Source organism: Echinops telfairi, unplaced genomic scaffold (assembly GCF_000313985.2).
Source record: "Echinops telfairi isolate 266 unplaced genomic scaffold, ASM31398v2 ScPeMD7_70;HRSCAF=299, whole genome shotgun sequence".
NCBI lineage: Eukaryota > Metazoa > Chordata > Mammalia > Afrosoricida > Tenrecidae > Echinops > Echinops telfairi.
The window spans coordinates 467,084-483,334 of record NW_022103968.1 but is presented as its reverse complement, the minus strand read 5'-3'; the positions used below and the strand labels follow the sequence as shown (position 1 = coordinate 483,334).

Genomic DNA, 16,251 nt, shown 5'->3' with positions numbered 1-16,251 from the left:
GGGGGGGGGGGGCGATGTGGTGTCACAGGCCAGTGTCAGCCTTCCTGCTCCCCGTCCCTAAGCCTGCCCTTGAAAGCTGCCAGGACTGCCAGTCTGGGGTCCTGCCTGTAGCCTCTACTCCCATCCCCACCATTTGAAAACTGATAAACAACTCCGCTCCAATCCAGAGAGGTCTCCACTCCCAACACCCACTCCCTGCTCAGGGTCCCTCGAGGCTTGCCCTGGGGCCGCTGTCCCTGGCCAACACCCGTGGTCCTTCTAGGAGCTGGAGCAGCAGCTGATGATGGAGAAAAGGGGCTACAGGAAGACCCTCAAGTTCTACCAGAAGCTGCTGCAGAAGGAGAAGCGGAGCAAAGGTACCAGCGGCTAGGCACAGGGAGCTCAAACTGGGAATGCCGCCGCTCACGGGAAGCCGGACAGGGAGGGTAAAGCAGTGCCTTGGAAGCCAGGCCTGGTGACCTGTTGTCCAAGCTTACCCACTGCTGTCACGCCTGCTGTGCTGCCCCCTGGGAGCCCTGCTGAGGCACACAGGCTGCCAGGAGTCATCGAGGTGACAGCCTGATGTTTGACGGCTCCTCTGTGCAGGCTCTGAGGTCAAGATGATGCTGTCCAAGTTGAGAGGGCAACTGGAAGAGATGAGGTCCAGGGTGCAGTTCCTCAGGCTGGTCAAGAAGTACCTACAGGCAAGTCAGCCTGGGCCCCAAACGGTCAGTCCTGCATACCCTGGACAACTCAGCCTTGGCCCCAAAGGGTCAACCCTACACACCCTGGACAGGTCAGCCTGGGCTCACAGGCCGGTGACTAGGTTTCTTCCCACTAAGCAGTCTCCCGGAAGGGGTGAGCTGTGCCTACCTCCTGAGTGGCCATTGGTAACTAGGAGCCAGGCTGCTGGGGGCACAAGCCAGGTGGCAGCCACGCATGTCCCCCAGGTAAGGGCCACGCAGGTGCAGGCCCAGTGGACCGCTGGCTCTCTCCCCAGGTGGCCTACGCTGAGCGGTGGGGCCTGGAACCCAGCACCCTGCCGGTGATCGTGAACATTGGGGCAGCCCATTGTGGGGCCCTGGACTTCACCCCACTGGATGAGTCCTCCTCCCTCATCTTCTACAACGTCAACAAGCCCTCGTATGGGGGCAGCAGCTGCAGCAACAGGCAGAAGGCCCGGGTCCTGCAAGCTGGCACGCCGCTTGGGCTCATGGCTTACCTGTACTCCAGGTGTGCTCAGGTGGGGGAGCGGGCACCTTGGGCCATGAGCCTCCGAGAGCAGAGGAATGGACATGCCTGCCCGACTGCCACTAGACTCCTGTGTCTGGGGCGCAGGCGTTCCACTCGGTTCTTAGCTGACCTCTGAGTGGCCGCAGGGCCACTAGCCACTGCTGGATGTCCAAGGACAGGTGTGTCTGGGTCAGACTGTGCCAAGAACAGCGGGCACTCCAGTCACGCCATCCATGCCACTGCTCACTGCAGGGTCACACGGGCCCTGGATGTGCCCGAGCCCCACTGAGGGAAACCAATGCCCGGTCCTGCCTCCCCAGTTCATAGGCTAAGCCTTCCCCTCCCCAGGGGCCACGAAGGAGCAGGGCAGAGAGGTCAGAACGTCCAGGGTCACCTGCAGCTGCCGGGGTCCTCCTGACTGACACTCTTCTGGCCAAGGACACCAGTCATGCACGCTTACTCACCTGACACACACCCATCCACTCACCTGACCCCCACACATGCATGCTCACACCATACCCACTCACCCCGATATGCACACTCATATGACATCCACACATGCTCGTGCATGCCAACACCCAGGCACTCCCTCACCTGACACCCACTCAGACATGCTTTCACTCGACACCATCACATGGACACTCACTCACCCAGCGGTACACTTACACTCAGCCCAACGCAATCATTTGCACCCATTTGTACGCACCCCATAATTCACGCTTCTCCACTCACCGACATATACTTAGCACTCACACTCACTCCAATGCTCACTCTCACATATACACATCGGTCTACAATGAATGCACACCTAATCGTAAGCACTCACTTGTTTATGCGCGTGCACATGCGCGCACATACTGAATGTACTTGCCCCAACATGCTCATTCCTCGCTCAGCCACACACCCATGCAGTCACACGTGCATATCTACACCCACCCACACATTGCTGTCACGTGCACAGGCACACTATTACACACACGCACACCAGGACACTGCAGCCACAGTACCACACACATTCTCCCAGTGACACATAGCCTGACCGTCATGCACTCAGTAACACACACGCACCCTGTCACACTCAGGATAGGAGTGCTGTGACACTGACACACGCAGAACTGTGAGACATGATGGGCCCCGTTCCTGCCCACCCACCAACACACTCCAGAACTGCTAAGAATGCAGGGTCCTCCTCCCACCCCCCTGGGGCAGGACCGAGGCAGAGGTGAGTGTCCTGAGGGGAGGAGGACGGGGGCCACCTACTGGGCAGCGTGGGTGTGCCCCTCAGTCATGGGCCCCTGATGGGCTGGCGTCTCTTGTCCGCAGCAACGCCTTCCTGGAGGGCTACGTACAGCAGTTCCTCTACACCTTCCGCTACTTCTGCACGCCCCGAGACTTCCTGCTCTTCCTCCTGGACCGCCTCAGGAGCACCCTGTCCAGGTAGCAGCAGCCGTGCTGCACCAGTGGGACTGGCTCCTGACCTAGCCGAGGGTCCTCCCAGCTGGGGGAGGGCAGAGGGGGAAGGCCAGCCAGAGAACTCGGAGGAACAGAGGTTGGGCCATGGGAGGCTGGGAGTATGTGGACAGAGCAGCAGGACCAGCTCGAGGTCAGTGGCAGGAAGTCAGGAGGGTGGGCACCTCGGGGTCCAGAGGAGCCCGGTGACTGCTCCTGAGTGGGAGGGTGGGGAGAGATGGTGCCCCTTGACCCTAGGGCAAGCTGGGGCCTCTAGGCAGGGCTGAGCCTGGCAGCGGGGGTGGGGGGGTGCACAGTCAAGGGGAGAGATGGGAGGGTCCTGGGGGCTCGGTGTCCTGTTCTAGGGGAGACCTAGGAAAGGCTGCTGATGAGCAGCAGCACTTATGGAGAGATGGGGTACCCGCCTCAGAGAGGGTGGGTCTTCTACACCAACATAGGAGGAAGGAACAGAGTGGGCAAAGGCATTTGGGGGTAGACAAGCCAGCAGCCAAGACAGGGGGCAGTGATAAGGATGGCGGGTACCACTCCCCCAAGATGCCCCTGTGCACTGCTCCTCACCTAGATGGTTTGGTTCCTCCCCTCCCCCGCCAACTCATCAGCCCTCCTGGGGTTGGAGGTGCTAGAGGATTGCTGCAAGGCCATAGGGTGGAGCTGCCCCATCTGTTCTGCCTACGCCCCATACCAGCAGGAAAGGGTTGACACCCCCTTGAAGACATGCCCACACACCCACACTTGGGCCCCTATGTGTCTGCAGGGCCCACCAGGACCCCACTTCCACCTTCACCAAGATCTACAAGCGCAGCTTCTGCCTGCTGCAGGCCTGGGTGGAGGACTGCTACGCCGTGGACTTCATCAGGAACACCGGGCTTCTGGGCCAGCTCCGGGCCTTCATCTCCTCCGAGGTGACCCAGGGTGGAGGGATGCTGGGGCCATGGGACATTGGGCTCATCCGAATGGTGGCAGCCCCCAATACCTGCTGATTCTCCTGCCTAGGTCCTACCCCTGGACAGCTACGCCGAGCGCCTGCTGGACCTGCTGGAGCTGAGCTCAGACCGGCGGGGTGAGGGGGCCCTGCATGGCGGGGACATGGAGGACCCCAAGGAGGCTGAGGATGACAGCCGGCCCCTGAATGTCCTCTGCCGGAAGCTCTCAGAGGACGGCCTCTCCCGGAAGGTGGGCCTCTCCCCAAGCCCCCTTCCTGGCCCAGCCCAGGCCATGCGAGCACAGTCACGCACACACCTGCATGCACACATATACTTGTGACATAACACACAAAGAACCTGAACAATGCCCTGCTGGGCAGGAACATCCCACCTTGGCCTAGGTTGGGGATGGGATGCAGCCAGGGGCTCCGATAAGGGCCCTCAGTGACCCGCTGACCTCACCCACCTGGCCCTCAGAGGAGGCTGGGGTGGAAGAGCCCACTGCCCAGAGGTGGCCTGGGAGAGGGCAGGGTCTGAGGTAACCTGGGAACTACATGGGGGCAGCTGCCCTCAGAGTAGACAGGGGCTCTTGACCATGCCCACACCTTCCTGCCTGACCCTGGGGCCATGGGAAGGGCCCCATAAGGGGAGTGGGGAACTCCTGGGACCTTAGGAAGGCCCTGGGGGGGAACAGTGGCTGGTAGGGGTGGGGGCACCCAGGGCTACAGGGAGGCCCTGGGGCAGGCACCGGGGATCCCTGGCCCTGGGGGTCCTTAGTTCTGCCTGGCCCACAGAGCTTCCCCTGGCGACTGTCCAAGGGCAATGGACTGGCACCACCAACTCCCAAAGAGCGCCAGTACTCCATTGCGTCGGCCCTGCCCAAGCCCTGCTTCCTGGAGGAATTCTGCAGCCCCTATGCCAAAGCCAGCGAGAAGGGGCCCTACTTCCTGACGGAGTACAGCACCCACCAGCTCTGCACCCAGCTGACACTGCTGCAACAGGTGAGCCCCGCCACTGCCGCTGCCAGGACCCCAGACCCATGCACCTCAGAAGGGAGCTGTGGTCGCACGCTCACACTGGGCTGGGCGCTACAGGGGTCCCCGCTCTGGCTGGGTGGTCTCCGCACCCACATGCCGGGGCCCACCTCCTGTGGGCTCTCTCATCCTTTGCCCCTCCTTGCCCACACACCAGGGTTCTCCCTGCCCACTGGTGACCCCTTCATCTGAGTCTCCTCCAACCCCTAAGCCCTGAAAACACCAGGGGATGCCCTATGGCCCTCGGATGGATTCCATCCCTTGGCCCCTTGATGCTGTGCAGAGGGGCCAGGGGTTCAGCCACAGCTAGGGGGGCCTAGTGTAAGCAGCCCCCAGTGACAGGCTCAGCTATCCCACCCTGTGCCCCTCACAGCAGGCAGCACTGGCCCCTGAGTGCCCAGAAGGGTGCCACAACCTACGATCACTGTCTGCTGACCCTGGCCCACTGATCATCTGTGGGAACGCTCGCTGATTGCATAGCTGCCTCCCAGGCCCCCGTGTCTCCCGGGCCTGTCTGACAGGCTTCTGGGACGGCAGCCTCCTGAGTGCTCTTGGTCCCACAGGAGCTCTTTCAGAAATGCCATCCAGTGCACTTCCTGAACTCTCGGGCCCTGGGGGTCACAGACAAGAGCCCGGCCATCCCACAGTAAGTCACGCTGCCTCGGGGCAGCCGGGCCCTGGGGGCTCAGGGGGCTCGGGAGGTTTCCCAGATGCCCAAGCAGGGGTGGCTTGTTTCACTCATGGGGTTCAGCCCCCACATGACTCATCAGGAAAGACCTTGGAGGCAGATGGCCCCCTTGTGCAGCCCAGCATACCCTAGATGCTTAGTGCCACCACCGCATGGGCGTCTTAGAGCCTGCGACATCCATGAGACAGATCTCCATGGAGTCCTATGTGCTCTCCCGGTGTAACACCCATGATGCCCTCACATGAGGTCCTGTGTCCTGTGACATCCTGAGCGTGGTGGCCTCCTGAGATGTCCTTGTGTGTGGAGTCCCATGTGCCTTCGTGTGAGAGGCAGTGTGTCCACGGTGTGTCCTTGCGTGGCAGCCTCAGGTGACCTTCCCAGAAGATGGTCAGTGCACCTGTCTGTATTCCAGAGGCATCGAGTCTGAGTCGCTATGGGCCAAATCCTGCAGCTTGTTTCTGCCAGATTACAACCAGGACAAGTACCTCTTGCAGCTGCTGCGAAATGCTGATGATGTCAGCACCTGGGTGGCTGCAGAAATCGTGACCAGCCACAGCTCCAAGGTGGGCCTCACTCCTCGGCCAGAGCTGATCAGTCAGCATAGGCCAGGGGCCAGGACCAGACCCTCGCTTGTGCTGAGGGGCTGGCTATTTCCCGGGTGCAAGACGACAGTGGCACCCCTCTGACACAGGCTCCCTGCGCTACTGGGATGCTGCCTCCCTCCCCGCGGGGCATGTCCCCCTACCTGGAGGTTGACATCCACATGTGCACAGACATGTCTATACAGTACGTGCTGGCACACATGCATGCACTACACACGCAGTCCCAGTCTCACATGTGAACAGTACCTCAGACACAGGCGTGCTCTGCCTCCGAAACGGGCATCTGCATCTCCAGACAGGAGACCCTTCCTACCCCCACCCTCCCCACTCCTACCACCCAGGGGAGACCACCGAGGTCTGTGTGGACCCGGCTTTGCCTTTGAGAAGCTGGGTACCTTTTCACATCTGCACGGCTACTCGGCATTGACTCACCTTTGAGGTATTCTCAAATACAGCCCCTGACTTTCTGCCCCACCAGGAGGCTGCAGCAGGCTTGCTGTAATCAGTCCCCAACACCACCACCACCAGGGTCAGCTGCAAGGCTGAGCACTGCATGCTGGTTTCAGTTGCAGGTGAATTTGCTGTCCAAATTTTTGTTGATCGCCAAGTCTTGCTATGAGCAGAGGAACTTTGCGACCGCCATGCAGATCCTGGGGGGCCTGGAGCACCTGGTCGTGAGGCAGTCCCCCGTGAGTCCCCAGGAGCAGGTGTTGGGGGGGGGGGGCAGCGACCCTGGGAGGAGGGCTGCCCGAGCCAGGGTGACTCACTCATGCCTCTGTTCCAGGCCTGGCGAATCTTACCCGCCAAGACTGCAGAAGTCATGGAGGAGCTAAAGGCCGTGGAGGTGCGTTTGTGTGCAGGCTGCTCCTTGGCTATGTGCCCTGCACCCAGGGGTGGCCCGGAGCACACAACACACACGGGGCTGGGCACCCAGCTGGCCTCACCAAGAGCCAACCACGCTGGGCCTCTGCCACTCACCTGCGTGGAGGAGGCCGGGGTCATGTAGTCCCACCGGAATCACCTGGCCCCTGCCTTGCTGGTCTGATGCCCAGTGCAGGTCCTCGCCATGTCGAGGCCAGAGCTCCCTGCCTCACCTGCTCAGACACGTGCACACACACACACACGTGTTCCTGCAGGGGCCAAGCGCAGGCAAGGCCAGGTTCTGGACGCAGTTCCCTCTGACTGGGCTCCCGGCAGGGCAGGCAGGAGCAGGACAGGGTCCCCTTGGCTGCCAAACTTCTGCTTCCAGTTTCTCTGTCCAGGCCAGGCTTCCTCGGTCCACAAGGGTCACTTGCTTTCTCGGGGAGAGCACTGAGAACACCAGTGTGCCACTTGCAAGGCCAGGGGCAAAGCCACACACTGCATCCAACGTCCAAGCTGCAGATAACCTCACCCTGCTTGCTCCTCCCCGCCCCGCCCCTCCAGGTCTTCCTCAAGAGTGACAGTCTGAGTTTGATGGAGGGGCGGCGGTTCCGGGCCCAGCCCACCATCCCCTCGGCCCGCCTGCTGGCCATGCACATCCAGCAGCTGGAGACCGGGGGCTTCACCATGACCAACGGGGCCCACAGGTGGAGCAAGCTCAGGTGAGGGAGGGTGGCCTACAGGTGAAATAAGCTCAGGTGAGAGGGGGCCCACAGGTGAGTGGCTCAGGTGATAGGGAGCCCACAGGTGAGCAGCTCAGGTGAGGCACCTCCTCTGGTGTTCCTCCTGAGACCCTGGTGCCTGTCCCCCCCATTGGGCCCAACCCCCTCCAGTCACTCCCTCCAGCCCTGGGGGGCCTCCTTGCTGCATCCCTCACCCTACCCCCACCCCTCCCCTTTCTCCCACCTCTGGGGGCTCACTGGGTATCCACCTGGCTGTGCCAGGTCTCCTCCACAGCCTCTTCCAGCTGCCATGGTCACATCACCTTCCAGGGGCTGGGAAGGGTGCCTCCTGCCCAGCACAGCAGACGCTGCTCTTCAGCAGTCGGGTTCGCCCTGTGCGGGACTGGGCCTCAGTGGCTGACAGCCCTACTTCCCGGGAACTGTTTGGGGAGTGAACATCGGTGGGTGGGTGGATGGACGGACAGATGAGTGTGCAGGTAGAGAATGGTGGACAGACATGTGCATGAGTGAACAAACATGAACATAAAGGCAATGGCTAGAGGGACAGCTGGGCACCTGAGTGGACGGAAGGGCGGGGGACAACCGATAACAGCTGTTGGGCAGGCGATTATAGGAGGGTCTTGACGAACCCTCCCTTCAGTGTTTGTACTGAAAAGCAGCATCTAACCGTTCATGCCAGGGCGCTGCCCTGGCCCGGCGTGACAGCCTCCTCTCATCCCCAACAGAAACATAGCCAAAGTGGTCAGCCAGGTGCACGCCTTCCAGGAGAACCCCTACACGTTCGCTGCGGACCCCAAGCTCCAGTCCTTCCTCAAGCAGAGGATCTCGAGATTCAGCGGGGCCGACATCACCATCTTGGCGGCAGACAGCAGGGCCAGCGTGCACCAGCTCACCAGCGAGAGGCACTCTCGCAAAATCCAAGACAAGTTACGCCGCATGAAGGCCACCTTTCAGTAACTCCCACAAGGCAGTGGGCGAACTCCGGGTCAGGGCAGGGCCTCCCGCTCCTCCAGTTCTGCACCCTCAGCGAGAAAGAAACGCAGCTCCCTGGCTTTACATAAGCGACCCTGGAGCCAGTAGGGCTGCGCGCTGGTGCAGGGCACCTCGCCCAGCGGCGCCTCAGAGACCAGACGGTGGGAGGTGGGGGCTGGAAGGCACCTGCCCCAAGACCCAAAGCACAGTTCATCCCCAGCATCGTAGGCAGGGCGGTGGGCTGGGGGGCTGTTGGAATTAAAACAGCAGGAAGTGGATGGGTCAGGTCCCCAAAGGCCTGGGGGAGGGGGGCACTCCATTCTCGTGAGCCACACCCTCAGACCACCAGGGTTCCCCCATTTTGGGTCACACCTCCATCCCCACCCCAGCAGAAACAGGGCCAAACCAGACCAGGAAAGCAAGCCTCTGGACAGGCACGCCCAACCCTGCTTGGGGGTGGGGGTGGGGGTGGGGAAGATACACACACACCAGGACACACACACCAGGCAGCTCACTGCCCCGCACACACCACACCACACACACACACACACACACACACACACGCAGCTCACTGCCCTGGACCACAGCGCCCTCCACTCCAGGACCCCAGCCCCTGGGAAGGCACATGCATCGACAGAAAAGGCTTTGCTTCCTCACAATGGGCCTGCAGCAGCACCGGGCGCCCGCCCACCCCTCAACCCACCAGGCTGCCACTCATGCTCTGTGGGCGGGGCGGCGCCAGGAGGTTCTTCCCGGGCCCTCAGGGCGCCAGGTGCCTGGGTCGGAGGTGGGGGTGGCAACAGGTTGCCCCCCTGCAGACTGGGCAAGCCCCTCATCAGTAGGGTCAGCTCACCCCCTGCCCTGGCAGCCAGCTCCGGGCGCCTCCAGTGTCTGGAGCGGGAGCCCAGCCTTCGTCAGCGCCACTGCGGGGTCCGGGCAAGCACGGGACGGCGCCCAGTGCAAGGAGCCCCAGCAGCGCAAGGGCCCTCCCCAGGCCGCGCTGCCCGCGGGGCCCCAGCTTCCGCCTTCAGCACGGCTCTAGCATGTCGCCGGCCGTGACCCGATGCACCAAGACGCAATGCAACACAACGCGACGCGGTTTCTAAATAAAACCATTTTTATCCTGCGCGTGTGCGTCGTGTCGGCAACCGCCCTTCCCCCAGCTCCCACTCAGCACGCCCTGAGCACCCGCCGCGCACTGCTAACCCGCACTGACCAGCGCGAGGGAGCCAGGGCCCTGCCGTGCCATCTAGGGGGCCGGATGGGGCCAAGGCAGTCTGGGAAGGGGTGTCATTCATATGACCTTGAGGAATCACCCCAAGCCAAACACACCCCACATCTGGTTAACATTTTAATCTGTGATCATAAGCCTGAGCCATTTTACATTTTCTAACCCCAGTTCGAGGTTTAGGTCTACGCCCGTGCTCTGCGGCCCTCACCCCTCTGACGTGCTTAGACTAGTCGCCAGACCCGGGTCGACCCCGGGACCTAAAGTGGAACCCTAGAGCATCCGGGTACTGGACACAAACCTGAGGAACTAGTTGCCCGCGCAAGCGCACCAGCCCCTAAGTAATGGCAAAACTGCCTACGCGGAAGCCTGTACTTTGCACTCCATTTGGGGGATCTGTTGCGTGTGGCCCCCAGTGGCCATACCCCAAGTCTGTAGACCCAGCTCCGGGCGCTCTCCGCCGCGGCTCACGAGTAAACAAACAGTGCCACATTGACCTCTTCCCTTCCTGGGGGCCACGGCTGGGAGCCCTTGAGAGGCATCCCCTAAGAGCGCCTCATATTGCGTGGCTCCAAGTGGGCAAGGGGCACTCCTGCAAGCTTATTCCCTCCGATGCTGCTCAGGCCGGAGTTGACTCGGCCCGGGCAGTTCAGAGGAAAGGCTCGGTGACTTGCGGCCCCAAACAACCCTTGGAATCCCTACTGGACACGGTTGTGCGCCTCCCAAAGGCCCACCCCGGCCAGACTGAGGCCATGGCAACAGGAGGTTGGGATTGATGGGCAAGGCAGAGGAGGCGGGGCCCGGGGTGAGCTGTGGGCAGAGCAGAGGTGGGGCGGGTTCCTGTAACTCACGTGACGCTGAGGGCCCGCGTAAAGGGATGCTAATAAGGGGTTGGGGGAATGGGAAGGTAGTGGGCAAGGTCATAGCGCTGAAACCCCAATACTACCCTGCCACATAGGCCGCCACGAGGCAGGTGTCCTGGAGAGGGACCCAGGCAAATGGAGCCCTGGGCTGGCAAAAGGCTGCTAGGGAAACTCCATCCAGAGGAACCCTGGCGATCGACTACTCAAAACCCGGCCACCGAGAGGTCCAAAGCCAGGGTACTGGAGAGGCACGCTTGAGTCCTGGCGGCTCCCGAGAGGCTCCTCACCGACTCCATGCACAACCCCCTACCATACACATCGGGGCAGCCAGGGCACTGGGTGACGAACAGCAGTGCCCACTCCGCAGAAAGGTGAGGCTTTCTACTCTTGTAAAAATGTACAGCCTAGGAACGGCGAGAGAAAGGAGAAGCTCACCGTCATCAGCTGCCCCTGTGGGTTTCCTGGGCTGTGCACCTTCACAGGAGCAGACGGCCTCTTCCTTCCCCTCCTCTCCCAAATTGCTGGCGGTTTCGAATTGCTGAGTTTTCCATCAGCAGCCTGCTTTGTAATAGACCCACCCCCAGGGCCCCTTCACACTGTTCAGAGGGCCATGGTAAGTCTACGACCAGACGGTGGGGCTGCAGGAGCAGTGTGACCTGGAAAGGGCTGTGGCCGGAGCCCCACGCAGTTTGGTAACCTGGCTCTGTCCAAGGAGAGATTGGAAATGAGGGAGGCATGTGGTGCAAGGGATGGGTTCCCCTGCATAGTAAGTATGAAGAATATGACGGGACCAGGGGCCTCCCACCCCTCCAGAGGGCAAGGGGTCCTGTGGAAAGAAGGCCGAAGGGTGGCTGCTTGTCCTCTGGATTCATTCTGGAACTTTCTCTAACAGGTCACCCTGGAATTACCTAATTAGAAGAGAGGGTCCATCACTTTGGTTGTCTGCAGGGGGAGCTGAGGCTCCTTAGAGAAGGCCACCTGTAGTCCGGAAAGCACCTTCTAAAGACTGTCTTTCAGGGAACAATGTATGTCAGCAAGTGTCCCTGAGTGGTTGGGTACCACTCTGTCCCTCAAATTCTCCCTCAGTCACTGTCCTCAGGGCTTGTGTACAGTAGAGAGATCCCTGACACATTCCACCACTCTTTTAAAGGTATGCTGACTGTGGGGTGGGAGAAAGACAAAGTTTTCTACTCCGCAGAGTTCCAGTGTGGGAAACCCACAGGAGCAGTCCTGCCCTGTCCTGTAGGGTCCCACTGAATTTGGTTTTGATCACGGGAAGGTTTGGTTTGAGTGGATTACACAGTTTTTCACAGCAGTGCACTGTTCTCACAGTGAAATATGTTTGTAACAAACGCTAGTCAAGTGAAAGGCTAGTTCTGGTCAGCTTTCTATGGCTGCTATAACAAGGTGCCAACAACAGTCGTGGAGGGAGACCAGCACCACCAAGGCCAAGTCCCCTCCCAAGGCGACAGGAGGGCCCTTCAGAGTCTCTTCCAGCTCCCCCGTGACTGCTGTCCCTTGGTTCGTGGCAGCATCACCCCCGCCTGACTTTGCCTTCAGGTGACCAGCCTCCCTCTCCGGTCCGTTTGTCTCTGTCCATAAGTCTGTTTCTCTCCTTATGAGGGCACCAAGTCACCTTAGTGGCCTCACCTTAACAAATGACCTCCATGCAAGGTCAGGGTGGGTGGGTTGAGGGGTGCATCATAAGCCACCCCTGGCCGGAGGCTTTCTTTATAGGAAAAATTTTAATTTCTAGTGCTATTGGTAAGTATGATGGCAACAAATGTACAGAAGCTCCAAAACCCTAACTAACGCAGAGGTGTGCTGAGCCTCTGCACTGGAGGCCTTGGATCAGCTCAGGGGGGGGGGGGCAACATGGAGCTTGCCAAGGCAGCGATGGAACCTGCTCCCGACAGACTGGTGGGGAGGGAGGGCCGTGTGCCAGCCAACACACTCGTCTCCCTTCCCAGTGCAATCCCAATCCAGGCCCAGTGTCGACATGGGCAAACTGGCTCTAATGTGCCTCTGTACGTGAAAAGCACATGGTCTTGCCGAGATAACCGAGCAGCAACAAGTTGGAGGGCTTTCCACATTTAGAATAAAGTGACAGAAATGGAGGGTGTGGAAGGACCGGTTGCATGCATGTCACGGTGGACACACACCCTCAGACACCCACCGCGACTGAGTCCGTCCCCAAGCACAGTGACCAGGGGCCCGAGGGTTTCCCAGTCTGTTCATCTTTCAGGAGCAGACAGCCTCATTTTATTCCTTTGGAGCGGCTGGTAGATTAGAACCCCCAACCTTGTGGTTAGCAGTGTAATTCTCAACCCGTTCCACCACAAATGGCAGGTGTTGACTTACAGTAGTTACAGATACTGAGAGTAGAGTGTTGGTGAGAGCCATAAAGTAGACATTGAGAGGGCACAGCCACGCACAGCCACACACTGACCCACCTGGGTGAGCCTTGTGGTTTACGGCAGGGATGGCCAACAGTTCCCTGGGGAGGCGTGACCTTGTCAGCAAGCAGGGGAAGGTGCAGGCTGCTAGATGGGGTCAGGGATAAGCAGAGATCTCTTAGCTACACAGCGCACACAGGGAATGGCCACAAAATCTATTGTACACCGGGTTTCACTAGGATTAAAGAGTGTTCATCCAAAGACACTATTAAGTCTGGAAAAGCAACCAGTCTCAATTACAAAGCAAGCTGTCCAGCAAAAGACCCCATCAAGACTAAAGGAAAAAAGACAAAAACTTCATGAGTAATTCCTCCGAAGCAGCATCAGAAGCCAACAAGTCATGTAAACCAGGCAAAGGCTCTGAAAGATGCCCTGGGGCCTAGTAAGCACGCCCTGGCCACAAACCAAGCTCCCCGCCATCAGTGGATGCCGACTCAACCAAGACCCTATTGGACAGGGCAGAACTGCCCCTGTGGGCGTCTGAGACTAACTCCTTGCCAATGCAGCCAGCCTCATCTTGCAGTTAGCAGCCCAACAGGTAACCAGGCTCCTAGCGTGCTCTCAGACAAACCAAAAACCACAGTAAGACTCCTCACTCACCCACCAGCTCAAAAAAAGCGGGGGTAAAAAACCCAGACATGACCAGGTGTCGCCCAGTGCAGCCCTTGGACCCCAAGCACTAGGGCCTCATCCAGAATGACCCTGTGGGAACCGTTTGGCGAGTCTGCTGAGCCTGACTAGGCTGTCCTGCTCACGTCGTCCAGCTCGGCGAGTCAGTCCCTGAGAACAGGGAGGGTCTGGCACGCAGCTTTGCTCAAAGAGCTCCAAAGAGAAAATGCTGCTGCTGCTGCTGCTGCTGCTGCATTCCCACTGGGAGGAGAACACAGCCAAGGATGAAAACCCAAACCACCTGGGCAGGCCCACTCACCGAGCCTCTAGAGGACAGGGTAGATCTGCCCCTGTGGGTTTCTTAGATGCTAACACTTCATGGGAGCAGTCTTGTCTATCTCCCTCAGAGCAGGTGGTGGTTTTGAACTGCCAACAGTGACCCCTGAGGCACCAGAGCTCCTAAAGCAGGAGACAGCGCTGAGATAATCCCAAACCATGGCACTGCACTTGGGAGCCCCCTCACACCAGTTCTAAGTGCAGGAAAGCCTGGCTGTTGGTGGTTGGGAGGCCTCTGGGCAGGGCCCATAGCTTTGGAGAGCTGACAGGCATGTGAAAATGGATGGAACTTCATCAACAAGGCAAGAAGACACCTACAGAGGGAGAAGAGTTTGGAACCCACACAAAGGGGCTTCAAAAAGTGCGTGAGAAAATGTAATTAAGAGACAAGGGGAATTACTGGATGAGGGGCTTTTACCACTTAGCCGGGGCCGGGCCTTTGGAGAGCACTGAATTTATGGATGGTGGTAGGATTTTTGAATAAGGATGGGTGCACACAACATCCACACACAAACACAAAACCACGGTCGCCATAAGGTTTCGAAGGAGGAAAGCGCTCAGGCTTCTGGTGCGTTTATTATCTCTCCACGAGGACGAGGGACCGGAGACCGGGGGCCTCACCCACTTTGCTTCTCTGGATGCACAGGAAGGAGCCAACCGGTCCACCGGCCTTCGGGGCTGGGGGCGGGAAGCGGGGGGCGGGCCCGTTGGGGCAGGGGGGCGGGGCCCGTAGACCCGGCTGCTGGGGCGATGGAGCAGGCGCCTAAGTCCTCAGAGCGCGTGTGGGCGGCACGTGCGGCGCTCGCATCCGGCTTCCCACTGGCCTCCCGCGCCTCTCTGGCGCCCCGCCGGCCCGGCCGCGGGATGCTGCTGCGGTCCCGACGACCTGCCCCACCCGTACAGCTCGAGACCCCGGAGCCTCCGTCGCCAGCCAGCCCCGAGCCGGAGCAGGGGCCGGCCGGGGACGCCCCGAGCACCCCCACTCCCGGCGCGCTGGCGGCGCCGGTGCTGCCCGTGTCTCCCGGTTCGGCGCAGCGCACGCCCTGGAGCGCCCGGGAGACAGAGCTGCTGCTGGACACGCTTCTGGAGCCGCCCGTATGGCGCTCGCTGCTGCTCGACCGCCGCCAAGCGCTGCCCACCTACCGCCGCGTGTCGGCCGCTCTGGCCCGCCAGCAGGTGCGGCGCACGCCCGCGCAGTGCCGTCGCCGCTATAAGTTTCTCAAGGACAAGGTCCGCGACGCCGAAGGCCAGCCCCCGGGACCCTTCGACGCACAGATCCGCGAGCTCATGGCGCTGCTGGGTGACCACGGGCAGAAGCGCAGCCGCCGCCGCTCTCCAGGTCCAGGGCGTCCCCCACGCGGCCGCCGCCCGGCCCCCAGCGCGCCAGCCCCGGACCAGCCAGGTAGGGCTTGGGGACCCCGGGGGACACCGAGGGATGGGGGAAGGCGACGCGGGGCCCCGGTTTGCCGACGCGAGCCCGACTCCATGTTCCCAGACGCCATCCCGCTGCCGGCCGAGCGCGACCCAGACGCGGAACACAGCTGGACGCTCCGGTTCAGCCCGACTCCGCCGATGTCTGGGGGCGCCTCCCGCGCTCCCGAGTCGCCGCCGCCACTCGGCCCGGCGGCCACTTGCGCCTCCGAGGTCGCAAACCCACTGCCCGCTCTGCCCCCGGAGCCTGAGCCCGCTCTGGCCCCGTCGCCGGCCCCCAGCCCCACCGAGGAAGAACCGGAACCGCCGTCCGGCTGCCCTGGGCAACGTACGCCCCCTCACGCGGCCTCCTCGCTGAACGACGCCCTTCTGCAAACCCTGGGGCACTTGGGTCACATCGCGGCCACCCTGGGCCCGCTGCGCGACCAGCTGCTGACCCTGAACCAGCACGTGGAGCAGCTGCGCGGCTCCTTCGACCAGACCGTGTCCCTGGCGGTCGGCTTCATCCTGGGCAATGCTTCTGTGGAGAGGGGCTTTCTGTCCGGCCCGCGGCTGTGAGCCACCGACGCACCCCCTTCCTCCCGGATCCCTCGCGCGCCCCACCCCCATCCCGCTCCGTTACATTCAAATAAAAGTTGTTTTCCCGCGTGCGCCTGTAGCTGTGTACACACCTGCAGCCCGGCCGGAAAGACCCCCTACTGGTAGGGCCGACCTTGTGGGCGGGCCTGGTCTATGGACTTTTTGAAGGTCGAGACAAGGTTAAAACTCCAGGTGCCGGGGAGGGGCTGCTGCACACTGGGGGAGGGGGGAGCCAAGTGGCCCA

The 16,251-nt window shown here is 61.0% G+C and overlaps 2 protein-coding genes across 4 annotated transcripts in view; both read left to right on the top strand.

Annotated features, from left to right (window-relative positions):
- The window catches only part of KNDC1 (kinase non-catalytic C-lobe domain containing 1), a 35,613-nt gene extending 26,646 nt beyond the window's left edge, over nucleotides 1-8,967 (top strand). For all 3 annotated transcript variants that reach the window (XM_045291338.1, XM_045291339.1, XM_045291337.1), the window contains exons 19-31: nucleotides 263-356; nucleotides 586-683; nucleotides 980-1,212; nucleotides 2,536-2,649; nucleotides 3,437-3,584; nucleotides 3,676-3,855; nucleotides 4,400-4,606; nucleotides 5,203-5,285; nucleotides 5,740-5,890; nucleotides 6,496-6,618; nucleotides 6,714-6,773; nucleotides 7,355-7,512; nucleotides 8,259-8,967. In XM_045291338.1, the coding sequence (XP_045147273.1) occupies nucleotides 263-356; nucleotides 586-683; nucleotides 980-1,212; nucleotides 2,536-2,649; nucleotides 3,437-3,584; nucleotides 3,676-3,855; nucleotides 4,400-4,606; nucleotides 5,203-5,285; nucleotides 5,740-5,890; nucleotides 6,496-6,618; nucleotides 6,714-6,773; nucleotides 7,355-7,512; nucleotides 8,259-8,490 (1,881 nt within the window). In that variant the 3' untranslated portion in view covers nucleotides 8,491-8,967. The remainder of the gene's footprint in view (nucleotides 1-262; nucleotides 357-585; nucleotides 684-979; nucleotides 1,213-2,535; nucleotides 2,650-3,436; nucleotides 3,585-3,675; nucleotides 3,856-4,399; nucleotides 4,607-5,202; nucleotides 5,286-5,739; nucleotides 5,891-6,495; nucleotides 6,619-6,713; nucleotides 6,774-7,354; nucleotides 7,513-8,258) is intronic.
- Nucleotides 8,968-14,861: 5,894 nt separating this feature from the next.
- UTF1 (undifferentiated embryonic cell transcription factor 1) lies at nucleotides 14,862-16,016 on the top strand. Its single transcript, XM_045291237.1, has 2 exons — nucleotides 14,862-15,399; nucleotides 15,493-16,016. Exons 1-2 carry the CDS (start codon nucleotides 14,862-14,864, stop codon nucleotides 15,984-15,986), a joined length of 1,032 nt encoding a protein of 343 aa, XP_045147172.1. The 3' UTR covers nucleotides 15,987-16,016.
- The last annotated feature ends 235 nt before the right edge of the window (nucleotides 16,017-16,251 follow it).